This window comes from Harmonia axyridis, chromosome 2 (assembly GCF_914767665.1).
Source record: "Harmonia axyridis chromosome 2, icHarAxyr1.1, whole genome shotgun sequence".
Lineage (NCBI taxonomy): Eukaryota > Metazoa > Arthropoda > Insecta > Coleoptera > Coccinellidae > Harmonia > Harmonia axyridis.
Window position 1 is genome coordinate 24,474,336 of NC_059502.1, and position 18,572 is coordinate 24,492,907.

Below are 18,572 nucleotides of genomic sequence, written 5' to 3' on the forward strand. Positions count from 1 at the left end.
TGCTGAAATGATCTGGATTTTGCTTACGGTGATGTACAATTATGAGAATAATACATAATAAACAAAAAAAATATTTGAGAGATAATTTTAATGTATTAGAGGCATTATTCAAAATCAAATACATCAAGAAAAAATTCCCCCACTTCTTACTTTCGAAAAAATTGTGGAATCCAACGAAAACTTAACATCTCGATTTTCTGCCTTTAAAATGAAAATGTGGAAAATCACTCGGACCCATCAATTTCTCAGAGAGAGAGGGAACAACTTTTCCGCTCTTCGCATCCCAGTAATTGTAATCCCCTAACGGGGTTAAGTACCACCCCTTGATTTTAAATAGGGATGAGGGGATGGTGTTGCAAAATTTCCATCCATAACGAAATGACAGGTAAAATAGTGGAAGAGTGCAACTGCTGAATACCTTTGAAATTATCGGATACGAATAATATTCTCGAGATAAGTTCCACTTGGTGCCTCTTTCACTATTTTCGCTTTTATGTCATTATCGGTGAACATTTTGAAGCCTAATTTTTGGGTCAGATATTAGGCCAATTGGAATGTCCCAGGTCCGATGCACAGATGACAGTGCTAGTATTGAATCCATATAATTTTTAATCAGTACCAACTTTCAAACGGTACGTGACAAAATTTGACAGCAGTCCGACCATTATTTTGTGAGATATTGCGTTGTGAGTATAGCTACTTTTGTTATTTGGAAAAAGATTGAAAAAAAGAATTTCGTGGGCTGATAAAATACTGCTTTTTGAAGGGAAAAAATACTGTTGAAGCAAAATCTTGGCTTGATGAATCCATTCCGTGGTCTGCACCAGGAAAATCAACCATCATTGATTGGTATGCTAAATTTAAACGTGGTGAAATGAGCACCGAAGACGGCGAACGCAGTGGACGCCCAAAAGAGGCTGTCACCGACTAAAAATAAAAAAAAGTTCACAAAATAATTTTGAATGACCGTAAAGTGAAGTTGATCGAGATAGCAGATATTATGAAGATATCATCGGAACGTGCACATCATATCATTCACGAACATTAGTACATGAAAAAGGTGTGTGCAAAATGGGTGCCGCGCGAGCTCACAATCGATTAAAAGCAACAACGTGTTAAGGATTCTGAGCAGTGTTTGAAGCTGTTTAGTTGCAATAAACCTGAATTTTTGCGTCGATATGTAACAATGGTTGAAACATGGGTCCATCATTTCACTCCGGAGTCCAATCGACAGTCAGCTGAGTGGACTGTACACGATGAACCGAATCCAAAGCGAGGAATACACAACATTCAGCTGGCAAGGTTATGGCATCAGTATTCTGGGATGCGCGAGGTTACCTCCAAAAGGGCCAAAGACCATCAACAGCGATTATATAGCGTTATTGGATCTTTTAAAGGATGAAATCGTTAAAAAACGTCCCCATTTAAAGAAAAAAAGATGCTGTTTCATCAAGACAATGCGCCGAGTCATCAATGAAAACAATGGCAATATTGCATGAATTGGGCTTCGAATTGCTTCTGCATCTGCCGTATTCGCCAGATCTGACCCCCAGCGACTGTTCCTGTTCTCAGACCTCAAAAGAATACTCGCTGAAAAGAAATTTAGCGCCAGTGAAGAAGTAATCGCCGAAACTAAGCAAAAAACAATTCGTACTACAAAAATGGTATCGAAAAGTTGGAAGATCGCCCTCGAAGGCAACTATGTTGAATAATAAAATCGAATTTTGCAAAAAAAAAATGTGTTTTACTATGGTAGACGCAACATCCTCATCCCTATACAAAATCAAGGGGTTGTGCTTATACCCGTTAGGGGGTGCGAGTTACGGGGATGGAAATCACGGAAAAGTTGTTCACCATCGAACGAATCACAAATAAGTCCGAAAATCTAGATGATGAGGTTTCGTTGGACGACCCTGTATAACGTTAAAAAGGGATTTCCCTCGGGATTTCCACTTCGCGGTTTTGTCGAAACATTTGATGATATGCTTGAAAGACCACAACTTAAAATCCCGAAATGAATAATATTCAAAAAACAAATCAATTTCCAATGATGAATAACATTATGTTAAGTTTCAGTTGAATTTGAAATTTCAAGGATTGAAGATATTTTGCCAATAGGTTTAGTGTTTGAAACTTTCCACCCCAAGAAATTGAGTTTCTTTTGTGATATTCAGATTTTTTCCTTGTCATGTTCCTTTTTCATTGTTAAACATTCAAGACGTATGCGTAATACAGTTAAGTTACAATTTGAAAATGATGCAAAACATACAAAAAGCTGAGCCCAGATTGTACAATAAGCAGCATTTATATTCGTATGAAAAATTAGTCAATTTTTAAAATACACTATCTGAAAGATTGTTTCCAAAAATGAATCAAGAATAGGATTTACTATTAGAATATTGAATTCAATTCCTCTCAATATGAAGCATGATTTTATGTTATATTTGATTTCGATAACCTTTGCAACTGTAGGTATTAAAAATGTTGTAGATACTCAACATAAACGCAGTTTGTAGGAATCAACTGATTGAAATTCTAATTCTTCAAGTATAAGAATCATCAATGGGGATATGTATTGTAATATATCTGAGAAAAGGTTGTTTATGGGAAAAGCTTTATTCAAAGAAATGTATGTTTATTTTGGTTCGTTGTTTACAATAATTGACAGTCGTAATAATTGAAAGAACAAAATTATGTTCCTCCAATTGGAATTAATACAATATTGGCATTGAATTGATTTTTTTAGTTCGAAAATCCAATAAATAAATTTTGAAGTATAAAAATTATAATATGATAATTGAAAAAAATCATTTCACAAAAATATAACTGGCACAATATTCATCTCAAAACTATGAGAGCAATTTGTATGAAATCTGTCACAAAGTATTGATTTTTCACCGTTCGAAATCCAATACCTGAATATTATGAAGCTAAAAATCAAAAGTTTCGAAATTTAAAAAAAAATATTTCTCGAAAATTTTATCACATGAAATCATAAATAAATAAACCCTTATATAATAATATAATATTTCCACTGCCCTCTTTGTCCTTTTAATGTCAGTGTCATGTTTTTTCGAAAATTTTATTCGGTATTTAATGAAGAAGCATTGGGTGAGATATGCATCTGTTTTTTAATACAACGTGAATAACAAAACCTGTGAAAATGTCATGAGACGAAATTTTTCCACGAAGAATATCAACGTTTAGCTATCGGAAATAATAAAAATAGCGAGTTTTTGGAAATAAATATTCTATTATATTCGAAGCATTCCTCGTTTTGAAAATTCAGGTATCGGATTTTTGGATTGAAAATTAACAGAAAAGTAATTAGCGTTTAATTTATCAACAAATATATATTTTAATTTCCTGATCTTATACTAATATTGTTAGCCAAGAACTAAAAGAAACTCTAAAAACCTCAAAGAGTTATATCTTGAAATAACAATTAGCAAGTTAAACAGAGACTCTCACCTCCATCCCTGCCATTGGCGTCACTCCTTGGCCCACTACTTCCCGGCGCATAACCCCTGGCCGTGGCTATGAAGAAACCGTGGTCAATATCCTTCCTCCAGGTCCAAGAGCAATCCTCCTCGAAATTACAATCCGTATTAGAATCCGGATAAAATCCCTGGCGGGTGCCATATCTGCGCACCGTGCTCAACTTGTCTCCCGAACTCTTCCTCCTGTCATCGTCTCCCCTGCTCGTGGCGAGGTCCCCATACAAGGGGCCCCCCTTATGAACCGGCGACGAGGATGCGTTATAGCTCAACCTGGGCGTCGAATTCGCATGTAAAGGTTCCTCCTTGACCATCTCTGCGTTCAACATCCTCCACACATCAGATATGCCGCGATTAGAAGCCTTCCTCTTAAACCTAACGTGGCCGTCGTCTTCGGAGGTCGAATCCGGCCTCTTGAAGATTCTGAGACTGCACGCGTAATCTGAGTCACCCTCCCGGTACTCGCAGCCACACTGCACGGTCCTCAGGGACAGCAGGTGCAACACAACGAAGAGAAGAGACGTTCTAGCCATTTTCAAAGCGTTAGATTGCCATCTTAAACGTTCCACTAAGTGCACACACTTATTTCTGATAACATTCTAACAAATGCCTTTATTGATATCGGCGTGTCAGAGTTTTTCCTACATTTTCACTGGATTCTTTTTGATAGGGAAATCGATTGTGGAGATGTACCCCGCAAATACGAACGTCCCACGTTTTGAGCGCGATTGATGTTTTTCGTAAGCTGCGATGAAGCGGAAAACATTGGAAAAACTAAAAAAAAAACCACCTCACAAATTGGACCGCATATGTTTTTCGAAAGCGTCCACTCCTTTAGATCACGTCGATCCACACTCGAACGCACTTTTCACTCAAAACGTCATCCAGGAGAACGTAACGCGTGTGAAAACAAACGAACTGGCTCGGTCTTCAATCGTCCGAACTACGTAATTTTAAAATTACTGTCATTACACTAGTTTTGGATTAAAAATACTATGGAACAGCCCAACTAGAGATGCTGTGCTTCGGCCAGATTTCAATGAGACGGGCTTATGGGAGAGCTTGAAGAGGGCAAAGGATGGAACATATTGATTTTATCCCAGTTGTTTTCCATCTTGTACGTCGAGATGGCTCCCTCGGGCGACATCTTACGGGAGTCTGGGAAATTCTGGATGCATTTGGAGAAGGTCCAGGCATTTTTGGTTTGATTTGCGACGCTTAAGGCGAGAGCAACGGTCTATGCGTCTAATAATATGAGTCTCGAAGAGAAACTTCTTCAGACTCGCACTTTGGAAACGTTAAGTGTTATACATTTCGAGTGCAATTTATATTCTGATAACTCGTGTGTTAGAAAACGAATTCCAGCAAGCAGTCTCCTAGAACTATATGTCAATCATTCAAATAAATTCGATATCAATATTAATACCGATTTCATAAAAAAATTCTATTAAAACACTGACCTAACATCTGTAGCATTTGAGCATTCGGCCATTCATGCGCACACAGAACTCAACAAATGAGATGTTATTTTTTATGTTGTCCTTTTATTTATCTAAATGAGGATTCAGATACGATCTTCTTAAAATTTATCAGGAACTTTCGAGTAGTTATTTTACATACTTATACAAAATTCATGGTAAAAAGCAAAATGAGAGATTCCTTGGATAATTTTGGGAAGATAAAACGTCCTATAAATGTGGGCCTGCAAACACTTCATTTTTGAGATACAGGGTGTTTCTTGTAGTCCTACTTTTTTGTGATCATTGTACCAGTTCAACGAATATTCGTTAATTTTCTCTACAGTTTGGGTAAATGAGTACCATGAGGTTATAATCAATTTATTCATCGCAGCTTATTAACTTGATCTTTATAATAATAAGGATTTTTCTAGGGTTTAGTAGAGAATTATTCTAATTTTTTTCTCAAGTTGTTAGCAGATACGACAAAACTACAAGAAGCCGAAAGTGTAGTACTGGACCAAAGTTTGTTTTTACATTTTTCTAAACAACCAGTGGTCCAATTGGAGGAAGGAAACAAACTCTGTTCCAGAAAAACTATCACCCTGTAGATTTGCATATAAAATCAGCATATCACATGCTGAAAACTTTAAATTGAAATATCTATGCCTAATTTAAGTTGATTATCTTGTGAAGGGAAGGTGCTATGAGGAAAAAACACTTGAAAAAAAATCAAACTCTGACATCCTGTATCTCAATAAACAAATCGTTTGCGATTTTTTTTTCGTGAAAACATACGGGTAGTCTCATTTTCATTCTTACCTCCAATATAGGAACACCCTCTATATTCAAATCTATTTGAACATATTGTTACAGAAATATTCGTTTTTTTCGAAATCATGCTCGAATTTTCTTTAGTTTTAGTGTGACGATCAACATAATATTCTGCATTAAGCTTGATAATACTATTTTATATCTACCCCCACAATCTCAACCCGATCAGATCTCTGACAGAAATATAAGGCATTTCATCTTCAATATTCTTCTTGAATTTTTTATGATTTTTATTGTACGATCAGCTTGAAATTTTGCACGAAGCTTGAAATTGTTATTTTGCATCCAAATTCAAAGTTTTATCGATAGAATACGCAGTTTGAAGTTAACAAGAAAACAGCATTCCAAACGGCCTTATTAACAAAATCTCTAGTTGAATTTTGCCTTTTCCCTATTAACAAACTCAACCTCGGCATTCGAGATTCGAAACCAACCCAAAAAATTTTAATTTTCTCGCTCTTTCCGTTCGGATCTATTGGAGGAACAACCGCTCAAAAAGTCTTGCAGTAGCAATCTAGTAATTCTTTAGGGTCAAACCATAATCATTCAATGCCTTTATGCTTAAAATTTGTAACAGACTTCAGTCTGTTGTGTCACAAAAGTACCGGGAAATGGATAATTGAACGCAAACTTCAGGAATATTGTTATTCTATCAAATTTATTGTACTTATCACATTCACAGTACCTAGATTTCAGCTATAAAGCTCTCTTTCTAACTAATTTTAATTCTCAAAAAATGTTTGAGCCCATTTTCCCGATATTTCAGTAGGTCCTACCCTCTGTCTGCCGAGAGATGGCGTTATGGACTTCGCGCCACACTCTAATGCGGACCCGGTGGGCATTGCGGCAGAGCCTGGCAGCGTCAGAACAGAATGTTGTTCTCTCTGAATGAACCTCTACAAGATTACCTGTAAGATGGTCATTTAATATAATCAAATAGATCAATAACGTCTTTATTCGGAGAAGCAGGATTATAATATGCCTGGCAATCATGACATCAAGGGCGAAGTCTAAAAATTATTTTCTAGATGATGAAAAGACGTCGAGCATGTGGGCTATTGCCTCATGCCTATTACCCCAAAAAATAGTTCCATATGAGATTAATGATTCGAAATTTGCAAAGTAAACGATCTTTAACTCGTCGATAGTTACCTGACGGTTCAAAACATTTACTGAATGCAGCACCGAGAGCAATTTCTCATTCAAATACTCTACCTGAAGATTCCATTTAGGAGAGGCATCCAGATAGATACCTAAAAACTTAGTTGATTTACTTGGAATGGAATGGGAGATCAGTGTTACCAATTTTGATTGACTCTGGGAAATAGAGGCGTGATCGATCAGTGTAGAATACAGGTCAGTCTTGCTCAAGTTCAATCGGAGGTGTTTGGCATTATACCAAGAGATAATGGATGCAAACGCGTTGTTAACTTTTTGAATTTTTGAGCAGAGTACCCCTGCAGAACGGTGGCGAAGCTAGGGGGACAGGGGGACTCGAGCTCCCCCTACAATTCTACTGAACACTCCCCCCCTAAAATTTGTCATACTAGGGCTGAAATAATTACAAGATTAGCATAACTATAATTTCGCTTTACTTTGGCCCCCCAAAAAATTCCAGCCACTCCCTTTGGTCACTCCTGTTTTTTAAATTTTCGGAATTTTTCCTGATTGATTCCAAATATTTATTACCGATAATAATAAAATAATTCATAATTACATTTCTTTTTATGCAAGTGTGATATTTTTTTGTAATTCTGCATTTTTTCTAATATAATAGCTATAAGAAGCAACTGCAGCTGCCTAAGACCGACGATGATCAGAAATTGTATTAAAAAAATAAGCTTGTCATCACACTCCACTTTCATCATGCGTCAAAGTAGGTTCAAATGTTGCAAAAATTTCAATACATCCATAATCAAAATCCTTTGTGACACATGATACTTCAATCATCCACATCTGGTTTGCACTTCAGTTCTATAAATCTAGCTGTGTGGTTGTAAACGTCAACCCTATTTTTTGTTCAAAATAGGTAGTAGAATTCAAAGATATCACATCATAATTATAATACGATATATTTAATCATATTTAAATGAATTTCCGCCAAATAGAGACGGAAACAATCAAAAAAAACGTAATTATAACCTAATAATGATACATGGAATATGAATGCAATTAGTAAAAAAAATTATACTGATATAATTCATCAATGCTACAAATTGTGGTGATTCCCCACTTTGGCGGCCACACCTTCAATCTCCTCTGATAATGCTTATCTAATCAAAATTCCGATGAGTAAGTGAAATAAATAGATCTAGGAAATAAACAACAACTCCATCATCATCTTCGACTAATACATATATTCGGAACAACTGTCAGTACATACTTATTTTAACATTAGATGTTAGATTTTTTCATTTCTGTTTGGAATTTTTTTACCTAGAATTTAAAATACGGGCTTCTCCGAACAGGAATAAAATTTCAGTTACTTCTTTCAAAAACACCTATTTAATAAGAATAAACTATGAATTATTCAACAGAAATATCTATAATACTTTTTAAAATAAAATCCTTAAAAACTACATTGAAATAGGATAACAAATTGTAATTTTCACCATTTATTGCACATTGGCACATTGAAAACATAATATAGAAATTGAAAACACTTAATCATTATTTTATGAAGATAAATCTTATAGGCATGTAGAATTTCTGAAGGGATTTATAAAACAAAATATAAAAAGGCTATCAACAATTGAGTATTTATGAAACGATGGTGTTTTCATATTCTCTTTCTAAATTTTCTTTCTGAGAAAATCTAACTTATGATTTCTAGTGATGAGATTTTGGAGAAACTTAATGAAACGTAAGTATAGGTATTAAAACTCAAATTTCTGAAGTAGTCAATAAAATACTTCCTCATCAGCAATGAAAATGAAATATAATGAGAACTTGCGCTGAATAGAACTATTTTAACTCGTAGAAATTTCAAAAACCAGAAATCATAAGTAGAGTTCGATGGTAAAATACGCAAAAGTACAGAAAAATGCAGTAAAATGTAAAACAGTACTTTAGAGCGGTACAAATAAAATAAAAAATTCAATTATTATAAAAAAAAATTAAAAACGCTGCTATTGACTAGGATATAAACAATAAAATATAATATCAGTAATCATAAATAGAATGTTATACCATTTTCGAATTAAATCTCAATGGGAAGATCTTTTGGTGTTCAATAAGTGTTGAGGAACATTTAAAAAAATGTATTCGGATAGATAAAAATCTATTCATTGTAAAATTTGAGAAATTTGATCAGCTGGATTATTCATAATTTCTTTTCACAGCAACAACATTGTTTCGAAGATAACGAGATTTTAGTAAATTTTTAATTGAATATTTCTCACCATATACCGTAAATTATATATTCCAATTATATATTATGGTCTACTGAAAAGATATTAAGTTCTTTCTCAATTCATAAACTACAGACGAAATGTAAAAATATACTTTTATAGGCCACTTCTTTCTCCACGAAACAATCACAAGAAACTTCTTTCTTTTACTCATTACCTTTAAATACATTGTCAACTATATAACGTTTCTTATATTTCAAGAATACTCCACTTATTGAATTTGCCGAAACTTTGTCTAAATGATCTTGATTGTAGTATTTCAGAATTAAGGTTAGGAATCACTGAATGCTCTCTTTTCTCATAGAATTATGCATACATTACCTACAAAAAATTAATGAATTGATGAAGAAGTATTTTACGATTATTTTTATGATGACAAATTATTTGAAGATTTTTTGGTTGTCTATAATCACTAAATTGGAATAAGCCGCCTAACTGAAGTAAAAATATAACATCGTGACTCGTAATCATACATAATATGTATAAAAAAATAATTACATTCTCTCAGCGTTTACATGTAAGAATAACCACTATCCTCCACTGGAATAAACGATAATTGGAATGATGAATCGGCTAGTACAGGACGAGTTCCTCAGAACTTATTCTTCATCATATCCTGATAATATCCAGACAAAATCTCCCAAGCCTTCGGAGCCATGAAGCCTTCCGGGGGTTGAGCACCTTGCCTGGCCAGCGTCCTCATCTTTGTCCCGGAAATAAACTCAAAATCTTCCTTTCTCGAAGGATCAAAGAAGGCCATCTTCCTGTTGGCGGTATCGTAGGCAGCAACCCTGAACGGTATGATCTCCAGGTCGTTGAGACCTGGCGCCATCTTCAACACCCTTCCGCCATGGGTAACATCGTACAGGTTTCCATCGCTGGAAGCTTCTTTGCCAGCAGGGTGTGGCACACCCGCAGGATCTCTACCGACGATGTAGAAGTTAGCTCCGGCGTTCATCCTAGCCTTGGCATGCCACTGGACCTCGGTAGGTCCGGCATACATCATCGGACTCGGGAATATGGCCAGCACTGTGGAGGATTTGTTGAGTACGCCAGCGTCCAATACAGCTTGGTGCTGTTGAATTCTAACGTACAACGGAACATCGTCGTCCTTCGTCCATCCACCCAATGGGTGTAGAAGCAACACCGGACGTCTGAATCCCCTCTCCTCCAGCTGCTTCTGAGTATCCGTCATCAGGAGAGCGTGGCCGTTGTGTATAGGGTTCCTCAACTGGAAAGCGAACACTGCATCGGCTCCCATATACTTGAACTTCTTCCTTAGCTCATTCGGGGTCAGACGGTACTTGTCCAAGCCGTCGCCCCACTGGATCCTTTGCAACACCTCCAGGTCACCACCGACCAGCCAGTCGCCGGCCTCGTAGATCATTTTGATGTGGGGGTGGTCTTTGTTTGTAGTGCCGAATTGTCTGGCCACCCTTTCCTCTTTTCTGTGCGGGAAGAATTCTGGCTTTCGAAGGATAGCGTAACAGACGTTATTGTGGAATAGGCTGATGGCGGAGCAGCCTTCTAGACGATCTTTGTCGAACGTGGTGACCGGAAGAACTATGGGAACGCTTTGATTTACCGGGTGACCTTCTTTGAGGAGACAATTGAAATGTAGCGTTTGGAGGTATTCTTCTTCTCGCATGAAACCTTTCAGTGGGGCAGCCCAACCCTCGCTTAGGACCTGGAACAATTGGAAAAAGCGATGCAGACAAAAACTATAACATAATTCTCATTAAGAAAAGGATGTCGAATAAAAACAAATGCGATACTATTCCAGGTCCCTTTTTTTCTGATATCATTTAATATCGAAGGATTATAATAGTATTTCAATGTCTCAACTCTCCTAGAGTTCAACTATTTAATTAGTAGACAGTAGTTTTGTGTGTGCTCATAAAGTAACGCGTAACATTCTTTATCAGTTAAACTAACAATATTATCAAAAATACTCATTGTCTTGCGGCAATTGAATGTAACACCCTGTAGTTTGTTACATTTTTAGATTAATAAAAATGAGCTGTTTCCAAACATGTTTGGTACTTGGGGTCTAGCAGACAGAATATGAAAGAAATTATTTCTTATCAATTTAAAAAAAACATAGTCGTCTAGTTTTTTGTGAAATGTCATTATTTGTTTAGTAATTTATTGGTGTTCAATGGCAGTTTAGTACTATGATACAATATTCTTGGTATTCGTGAATGTTTTAATTATTGTTTAGATTTAATTTATTATTTTTGTCCACACCTTACCAATTGGAATCAACATGTGATACATTTTTGGAATCAGCTCAGCTAGAGTAATCGGAAAATTGAGACAAAATGGGGGTGTTCCATTTAAAAAAAATGACGGTGACTTCATTACTCGAAAGTAATTCACCCTGTATAATAGATTATTATTTTAAAATACGGTAAATTAAAATCAAAAATCGAATTGTTTCAGGATTATTTCTTAAAATGGTGAGCTAAAAATGAATTTGTTCCAGACTTTACGGACACAGTGTATAATTGATTTGACCACGTATTTATCATTGGTGAATTCAACTGAACCACCGATAGTTGTCAAAATAAATTCTGGCAATAATATCGAAAACAACTCCTAATTACAGGAAAGGAAATTGAATATTCCATTCAGTTGACATTGAAAAAAATTCAAAAAATTTGAGGGTGACACATCGAGATTCGAACCCGAAGTGATAAGTTTCGCATGTCGAATTAAATATTCAAAATATTATAATCCGAAACTATTTATAATTAGATGTTGTAATTTAAAGCATCGTGTTGAATACAATCATGTGGATTTGTAACTGAATACAACAGTAGATACAACAGTGTACTCTTATAAAATCATTTAAGTAGTAACGAAGGTTCATGAACAAATAATCTTCAATTCGAAAAATATATCTTTGTAAATAATGATTTTTTATTCTATTGAAATGTGGATATTTGTTATCAACAACGTATAAAAGTTGGGCTTCTACAAATATACTATGAGAAATGGAATATTTCCTTATTGTTTTGCATTATCTCGTTACAATAAGATTATCATCAATGTTATTTGTTCAAAATTACGAGAAGAAAGATTTTCCTCTACTGCGGTCTTACTATTTGTTTCAACCACAAAAGTTATCGAAGATAACATTTATGTTATCGATTTTTTTGCGAGTATATGAAAATTCAAACACTTTACAATGATTTTCCTCTCAATTCATTACAAAAAAATCTAAAATCAAATACATATTATCCTGTGCTGTTCAAATCCTCTGGTACGGAACTAACCAAATATTTAAAATCAGTAGTTAGACTTTCCCATAAAAATATTTTTAATTTCCTTTTGGACATTTTCGAAAATGTAAACAAGAAGAGCTTTGGACAGACTGAAATTCGATGTTTGGATAACGAAATTTGACATTTCATGAATTTTTATTCATTGTTCTTTGGGATTGTTGAGTAATCCATAAACCAATAAAATTTTCAATTGCGAATAATTGACTACAATTCATGTAATGTCAAATTTAGATATCCAAACACCGAATATCAGTTTCTTTCTGTATTTTCTGTAAATCACAGACTACTACTCCACTCAGAAATTGCGGTTTTTCCTCATTTAGAGTTCTTCCCCGATAAATTTGAAGTATTCGTATTCTCTTCATACGAAGAATTGACCGAAACAATAAAAAATATAGCTTCTAGTTTAAAAATCTTAAGTTTTGATGAATTTGTGTTGTCCAAGTTCATTATCTTCTGATAAACAACCTGTACATTTTCGGTCCAAACTGAAAAGAATTTCAGAAGAAGAAAGTATCTGCAGAATCGAAAAAGAAAATTTTTTTCGAAAAAAGCATGTTTGAAAATTCAGAAAGAAATTAAAAAAGGTTTTTACGAAGAAAACTTTTTCTGCAGAAATATTCAAAAAAATTTTAGTCCTTGTTGTCATTTCTCTCATAAGAATCTCATAAACTCATGAACCGTTGAGTTTTTGCCCAAGGTATGGCATATTGCTGAAATTGCAAGCAATCTAATGATGCAATAATATACTGGGTGTGCCATTTGAAATGAAGAAGTAATAGTCTGTTTTCGGTACAACCGGAAGTTATAGAGATCTGAAGATATTTTGTCTCAAACCCCAACATACAAATTTTCAACATAAAATTATGATTGGTTTTCTAAAAACGTTTAATAGACGTCACCCTGTATATTGGAATTTTAGAAATTTCGTTCAAATCTACGGAACGAAGATTCAAACCCTGCATTATGACATTCATAACTTTTTTTCAATTACAATTGAAAATATTCTACGACTTGGTAGGTACCGGGTTTTCACCATAATTTGACCCCCCCTTTAACTTTGTCACTAAAAGAGGTACAAAAAAATGTTTTTCACGAAAGTTTCACGAAATCGACTAGTGTTTTTTAAAATGATTTCACAAAACGAAATATATACAGAGTGGACCACATATTGATAGCAACTTCATTTTTTCAAATGGAACACCCTGTATATTTTTCTATATTTGACTAGCTCTTTTTCCCCTGATTTCAAATATATAACATATGTTTGGCCTATCTCTCTTATTCTGAGTACCACAGAGTTTCAAATTTAAAGAACCACCTGGCATGCAAGCTGACAGTTTTCAAGTGGTAGGCTGCGATAACCCAAGATGCTCTTTTTTGGGTTATCTCGTTAGCAATTTCACTATATGTCATATCGTTGCCAACGAGATAACTCAAAAAAGAGCATTTCGAGTTATCGCAGCCTACCACTTGAAAACTGATTACTGAGCATGCTAGGTGGTTCTTAAAATTTGAAACTCTGTGGTACTCAGAATAAGAGAGATAGGCCAAACATATGTTATATATTCGAAATCAAGGAAAAAAGAGCTAGTCAAATATAAAAAAATAGACAGGGTGTTCCATTTGAAATAATGAAGTTGCTATAAATATGTGGCCCACTCTGTATATATTTCGTTTTGTGAAATCATTTTAAAAAACACTAGTCGATTTCGTGAAACTTTTGTACAGAACATTTTTTTGTACCTCTTTTAGTAACAAAGTTAAAGGGGGGGTCAAATTATGGTGAAAAACCCGGTACCTAATAATGTAAAATTTATAGTGTTTCCGTCAGCAGAATCCTCAATTCACCACCTGCGCAAACTTACCTGAACCCATTGCAAATCAACCATACCCAAAGCCAAACTGGGTAAAGTCTTGGCTTCTTTCCGAACCTCCGCGACCCTATCAGGGCTCACAAAAAGTTCAGCAACCGGATTATCATCCTCCTCCTCATCTTCCTTCAACATCCCCCTCTTGCGCAACAGCCCCAAAACCCTAGCCGTACACTCCTCAACAGTAGTACCAACGGTCTCCACCACCAGATCCGGTCTTTCCGGCACCTCGTAAGCCTGGTCGATACCGGTGAAACCCTTGATAGCACCCTGCCTCGCCTTCTTATACAGACCCTTCACATCTCTGGATTCGCACACGTCCAGAGGGGTGTTGACGAAGACCTCCAAGAACGGCAGTCCGCTTTCGTCGTGGATTCTCCTGGCTATCTCCCTATCCCTCTTGAACGGCGACACGAAGCTGCATACGCAGATCTGACCGGCGTCTGCGAACAGCTTGGCCACCTCCGCCACCCTCCTGATGTTCTCCTCGCGTTCCCCTTCGGAAAACCCGAGATCTTTATTCAAGCCAGTACGCACGTTGTCCCCGTCCAGGGAGTAGGCCGGTATACCGTGGTTAACGAGGTACGCCTCGAGCTCGAAGGCCACGGTTGTCTTACCCGCCCCCGATAGACCTGTGAACCAAACCGTGCATCCTTTGGCCCCGCCCATCGCCCAGGCTCTAGCACCGCGAGTCACGTTGTGTTTCTGCACTGTTACGTTGGTAGCGTTGCGAACGCAACCGTTGGTCCTTTGGGCACTCATTAGGTTCGGATTTTGGGAAGACCGCGAAGCAACACTGAACAGTTTCCTCAATAGGTCCCTTTTCATTGTGTTTCCCCTCCACTAGTGTTCAAACATTGGAACAAACAAGAAAAGACAATTCTTGATAAGGGGATAATAGAAATCAAATAGGTAAATAATTTTCAAGTTGACTGTTTGATCAAACAAGGATATATAATATCAAAATATCCAGTTTGAAAAACACGTGGAATATTCAAGGAAAGTTATCTGTTGTACAGTACAAATAACAAGAATAAAGATAATTCGATTCGATATTTCCATTGGGAAAAAAAATGTTGTCCCTTAAGTTTTTGTTATTATAAACTCAACGGTTCTTATTCACACGAGGCCTCATTTCAGTAATACGATTATTTTTTCTTTAATCTTCAATCTTCGTAGGAGAATCGACGATATGTATTTTTTCAGATTATTACTTCAAATCAGTATCAACATTCTCTATGAAAATTAGTGCTTTCCTCATTTTATAGTTGCCCACTTTTCCTCCCCAATACGTCTTTATTATTGATCATTTACATTTGAATGTAAAATGTCAAGCTTCATGCAGTAATTCTAATTTAACAAGAATACCGCAAAATATTAGGAAAGCCCTGACGTGTACCAGGTGCTTTTGGACGCTCGTTCATTAATGCGCCAATCGCACCTTCGGAGATCACATACATATACAACGCAGCGACTAAAACAGTTTATTCCAATGTTTTGTATCGCGATTCTGCTAGGCGATAGAAATACTAGAAATTTAGAGTTTATATGTTATCGGAGAACCAGTTGTATACTGTGTAGGCTTTGCTATTGCTACTGTGGCCCATCGCCGTCTTAAGCATAGCACTGTTTATTTTTTACCCAACATCAAACATAAAACACTCTACTCCTCTTTTTCACGCTCAAGAAAAAATAAAGTTAAATGCAGCTACGTTATTCATGCGAATATATTTTGAAGAATAACAATTTACTGTCATTTGACAGTAACATTTCATTTCGTTGATTTAATTCGGTTTTGATGATCAAAACCGAATGAAACCAACAACAATGAAATGTTCACAGTTTTCGAATTTATAAAATTCGAATTTCAATAGAAAAAAATCGTAGAAACTGTGTATTTGCCTGAAATTCTGTACGAAAATCTGTTGCAATATATAAATCCTCCTTGAATTTTTGAGGCATAAAATCATGGAAAAAATTTTGGAGAATTCATATTCACAGAACTTGACTAAACAAAATTATGACATTTCAAGCGTGTAATTTTTACTGAATATAATATTTTTAGCCCAAGATTCTATCTCGATTACTTAGGAAGTTATGAAGTTATGAGTCTATGATAGTGAGTTAAGCGCCATGCTAGTGATCTCGTTGTCACGGGTTTGATTCCAAAGGGATTGAAAACTTTTTTCATTTCACTTTAAAAGGGAAAATATTTGGATTTGGAAAATTCTTCGAGATAGAAGGAAATAAACTATCTTTTAAAAATTTTTTTTTTTCGAAAAAAAGAGTTGGGATTTACTATAATTCCGATAAATGATTCGGTTTCTTCTGGCTGTTGGTATTCTTTCTACTTTTCTTATGTGTATAGTGCCTATATTGTAATTATTATATTAGTTCATGAAATATAAACTGATAATAATCCATAACTATTACTAGCCTCCGATTTTCTCTCCATCGCCTATTGCCTATGCCTCGGACCAAATATTTTTTTTTTTTTTTAAACCAAACATTCACAGGAATATTGGCGTTCAACTAGGGTGCAAATGATGGACTAGTTGATATTGGTAGGGTTTGATATCATTTTTCTTTGTACTTTGAATTAGGATATGCCCATCTGTGACATAATGGTTCAGTAATTGGAGCATGATCTTCTATTTTCAACTTTAATTTGTTAACTTTTTTTGTTATTTCAAATTTTGTACATTATACTTAAGAAATTTTTGGAAAACAATAGATTTCTTCATTTTATGTTTCCACCATCAAAATCCTCATGAAGTAATGCTTTCTGGAAGCAATAATATCAAAATTAAATCGAAAACTATTGACAATAGAGCTGCCCAAATTGTTTCAGTAAGACTATACCGATATGAATTATGTATACAATATCTATATAAAGGACAATTCAATGTCAACTTGAGAACTTCGTTATTTATGATTGGACATCTCAAAAAATATAAATATGACATAACGATGTGAGGTGAGATTAGCATGAACAGCAGACACATCCAAGATTAAACATTAAAGTTAAGAAAGTCAACTTTTTTATACAGATTGATGACTTTTTGAGGTTTAGTAAAATAACATTATTCATGATATAAATAGTATGTTCTCCAAATTTTCAAAGGAAAATATTACTATCAATAATTTTTATATACACCAGATGAAAATAAATAAATCAAATGATAATTTTTCAAAATATTTACCTGTATCCATTGCAAATCAATCAATCCTACATGCAGACGTGACAAGGAAGCTGCTTCTTCTTTGAATGCTAAAAACTGTGAAGCAGGAACAAACAATTCTGGAACCTCTTCTTCCTTCTCCTCTATAAGTGGAATAATCCCATTTTCTCTCAACATTTCAATTACTTGCATTGTTGATTCTTCTACAGTAGCACTCACAGTTTTCAGAACCACTTCTGGATGTTCAGGCTTCTCATAAACCTGATCAATCCCAGTAAATCCCTTGATAACACCTTGTCGTGCTTTCTTATATAGTCCTTTAATATCTCTAGACTCACAAACTTCAAGAGGAGTATCCACAAAAACTTCAAAAAATGGCAGATCATTATCTTTATGTATTCGTCTTGCAAGTTCTCTGTCTTCAGTGAAGGGTGATACAAAACTGCAGAGACATATTTGACCAGCATCTGCAAATAATCTGGCAACTTCTGCTACTCTTCTAATATTTTCTTCCCTGTCTTTTTTACAAAATCCAAGGTCCCTGTTCAATCCTGTTCTCATATTATCACCATCCAAGCAATATGACGGAATTCCATGGGTTACTAAATAGGCTTCTAGCTCGAAAGCTATTGATGTTTTACCTGCACCTGACAATCCAGTGAACCAAATGGTGCAACCACGAAATCCACGTAAATGACCCAAAATTTGGCCTCTTTTGGCTCTTGAAACATGATGTTTTTGTTCTGTTACATTTGTAGCTACTTGAATGAAAGATGTTTTTTGTTTTTTAAATACATCTTGGGATGAAGACATATTTCTAATAGGGTAACAACTTCGATAACAAGACAACCCAAACACAACTTTCACTGCAACTAGGTCGGAGAGTGCTTCCTTCTTCCGTAAGATTTCTCCGATTATTTAATGAAATTTCATCTTGTTACCCTTTCCCTTGCGATTCTTCTTGCCATTCTTAAATTTCAATTTTGACATTGGAATATGTAAACATAAAAACAAGTAGTTCAAAAGATATT

General features: G+C 35.4%; 2 protein-coding genes across 4 annotated transcripts in view; both read right to left on the minus strand.

Moving 5' to 3' along the window:
• The window catches only part of LOC123672099 (ALK tyrosine kinase receptor), a 33,247-nt gene extending 28,414 nt beyond the window's left edge, over nucleotides 1-4,833 (minus strand). For both annotated transcript variants that reach the window (XM_045606087.1, XM_045606086.1), the window contains exon 1: nucleotides 3,472-4,833. In XM_045606087.1, coding sequence (XP_045462043.1) covers nucleotides 3,472-4,030 — 559 coding nt within the window. In that variant the 5' untranslated portion in view covers nucleotides 4,031-4,833. The remainder of the gene's footprint in view (nucleotides 1-3,471) is intronic.
• A 3,292-nt stretch (nucleotides 4,834-8,125) lies between these two features.
• Nucleotides 8,126-18,535, minus strand: LOC123673040 (bifunctional 3'-phosphoadenosine 5'-phosphosulfate synthase). Of its 2 annotated transcripts, XM_045607449.1 has the most exons (3): nucleotides 18,219-18,534; nucleotides 14,354-15,012; nucleotides 8,126-10,885 (listed from the first exon to the last, which is right to left on the minus strand). In XM_045607449.1, the coding sequence occupies exons 1-3, from the start codon at nucleotides 18,352-18,354 to the stop codon at nucleotides 9,791-9,793; spliced, it is 1,890 nt and encodes a 629-aa protein (XP_045463405.1). In that variant the 5' UTR covers nucleotides 18,355-18,534; the 3' UTR covers nucleotides 8,126-9,790. The 2 variants fall into 2 exon arrangements, with proteins under 2 accessions (XP_045463405.1, XP_045463404.1); XM_045607448.1 differs by lacking the exon at nucleotides 14,354-15,012 and having other exon boundaries at nucleotides 17,563-18,535.
• Between the last annotated feature and the right edge of the window lie 37 nt (nucleotides 18,536-18,572).

Excerpts from the sequence above, each read along its gene's own strand:
- LOC123673040 (XM_045607449.1), bottom strand. The coding sequence starts at position 18,354 with ATGTCTTCATCCCAAGATGTATTTAAAAAACAAAAAACATCTTTCATT. Across the intron at positions 15,013-18,218 it reads TCATTTACGTGGATTTCGTG|GATGCACGGTTTGGTTCACA; the intron begins GTTGCACCATTT and ends GCGGGGCCAAAG. Across the intron at positions 10,886-14,353 it reads TTGATTTGCAATGGGTTCAG|GTCCTAAGCGAGGGTTGGGC; the intron begins GTAAGTTTGCGC and ends CAATTGTTCCAG.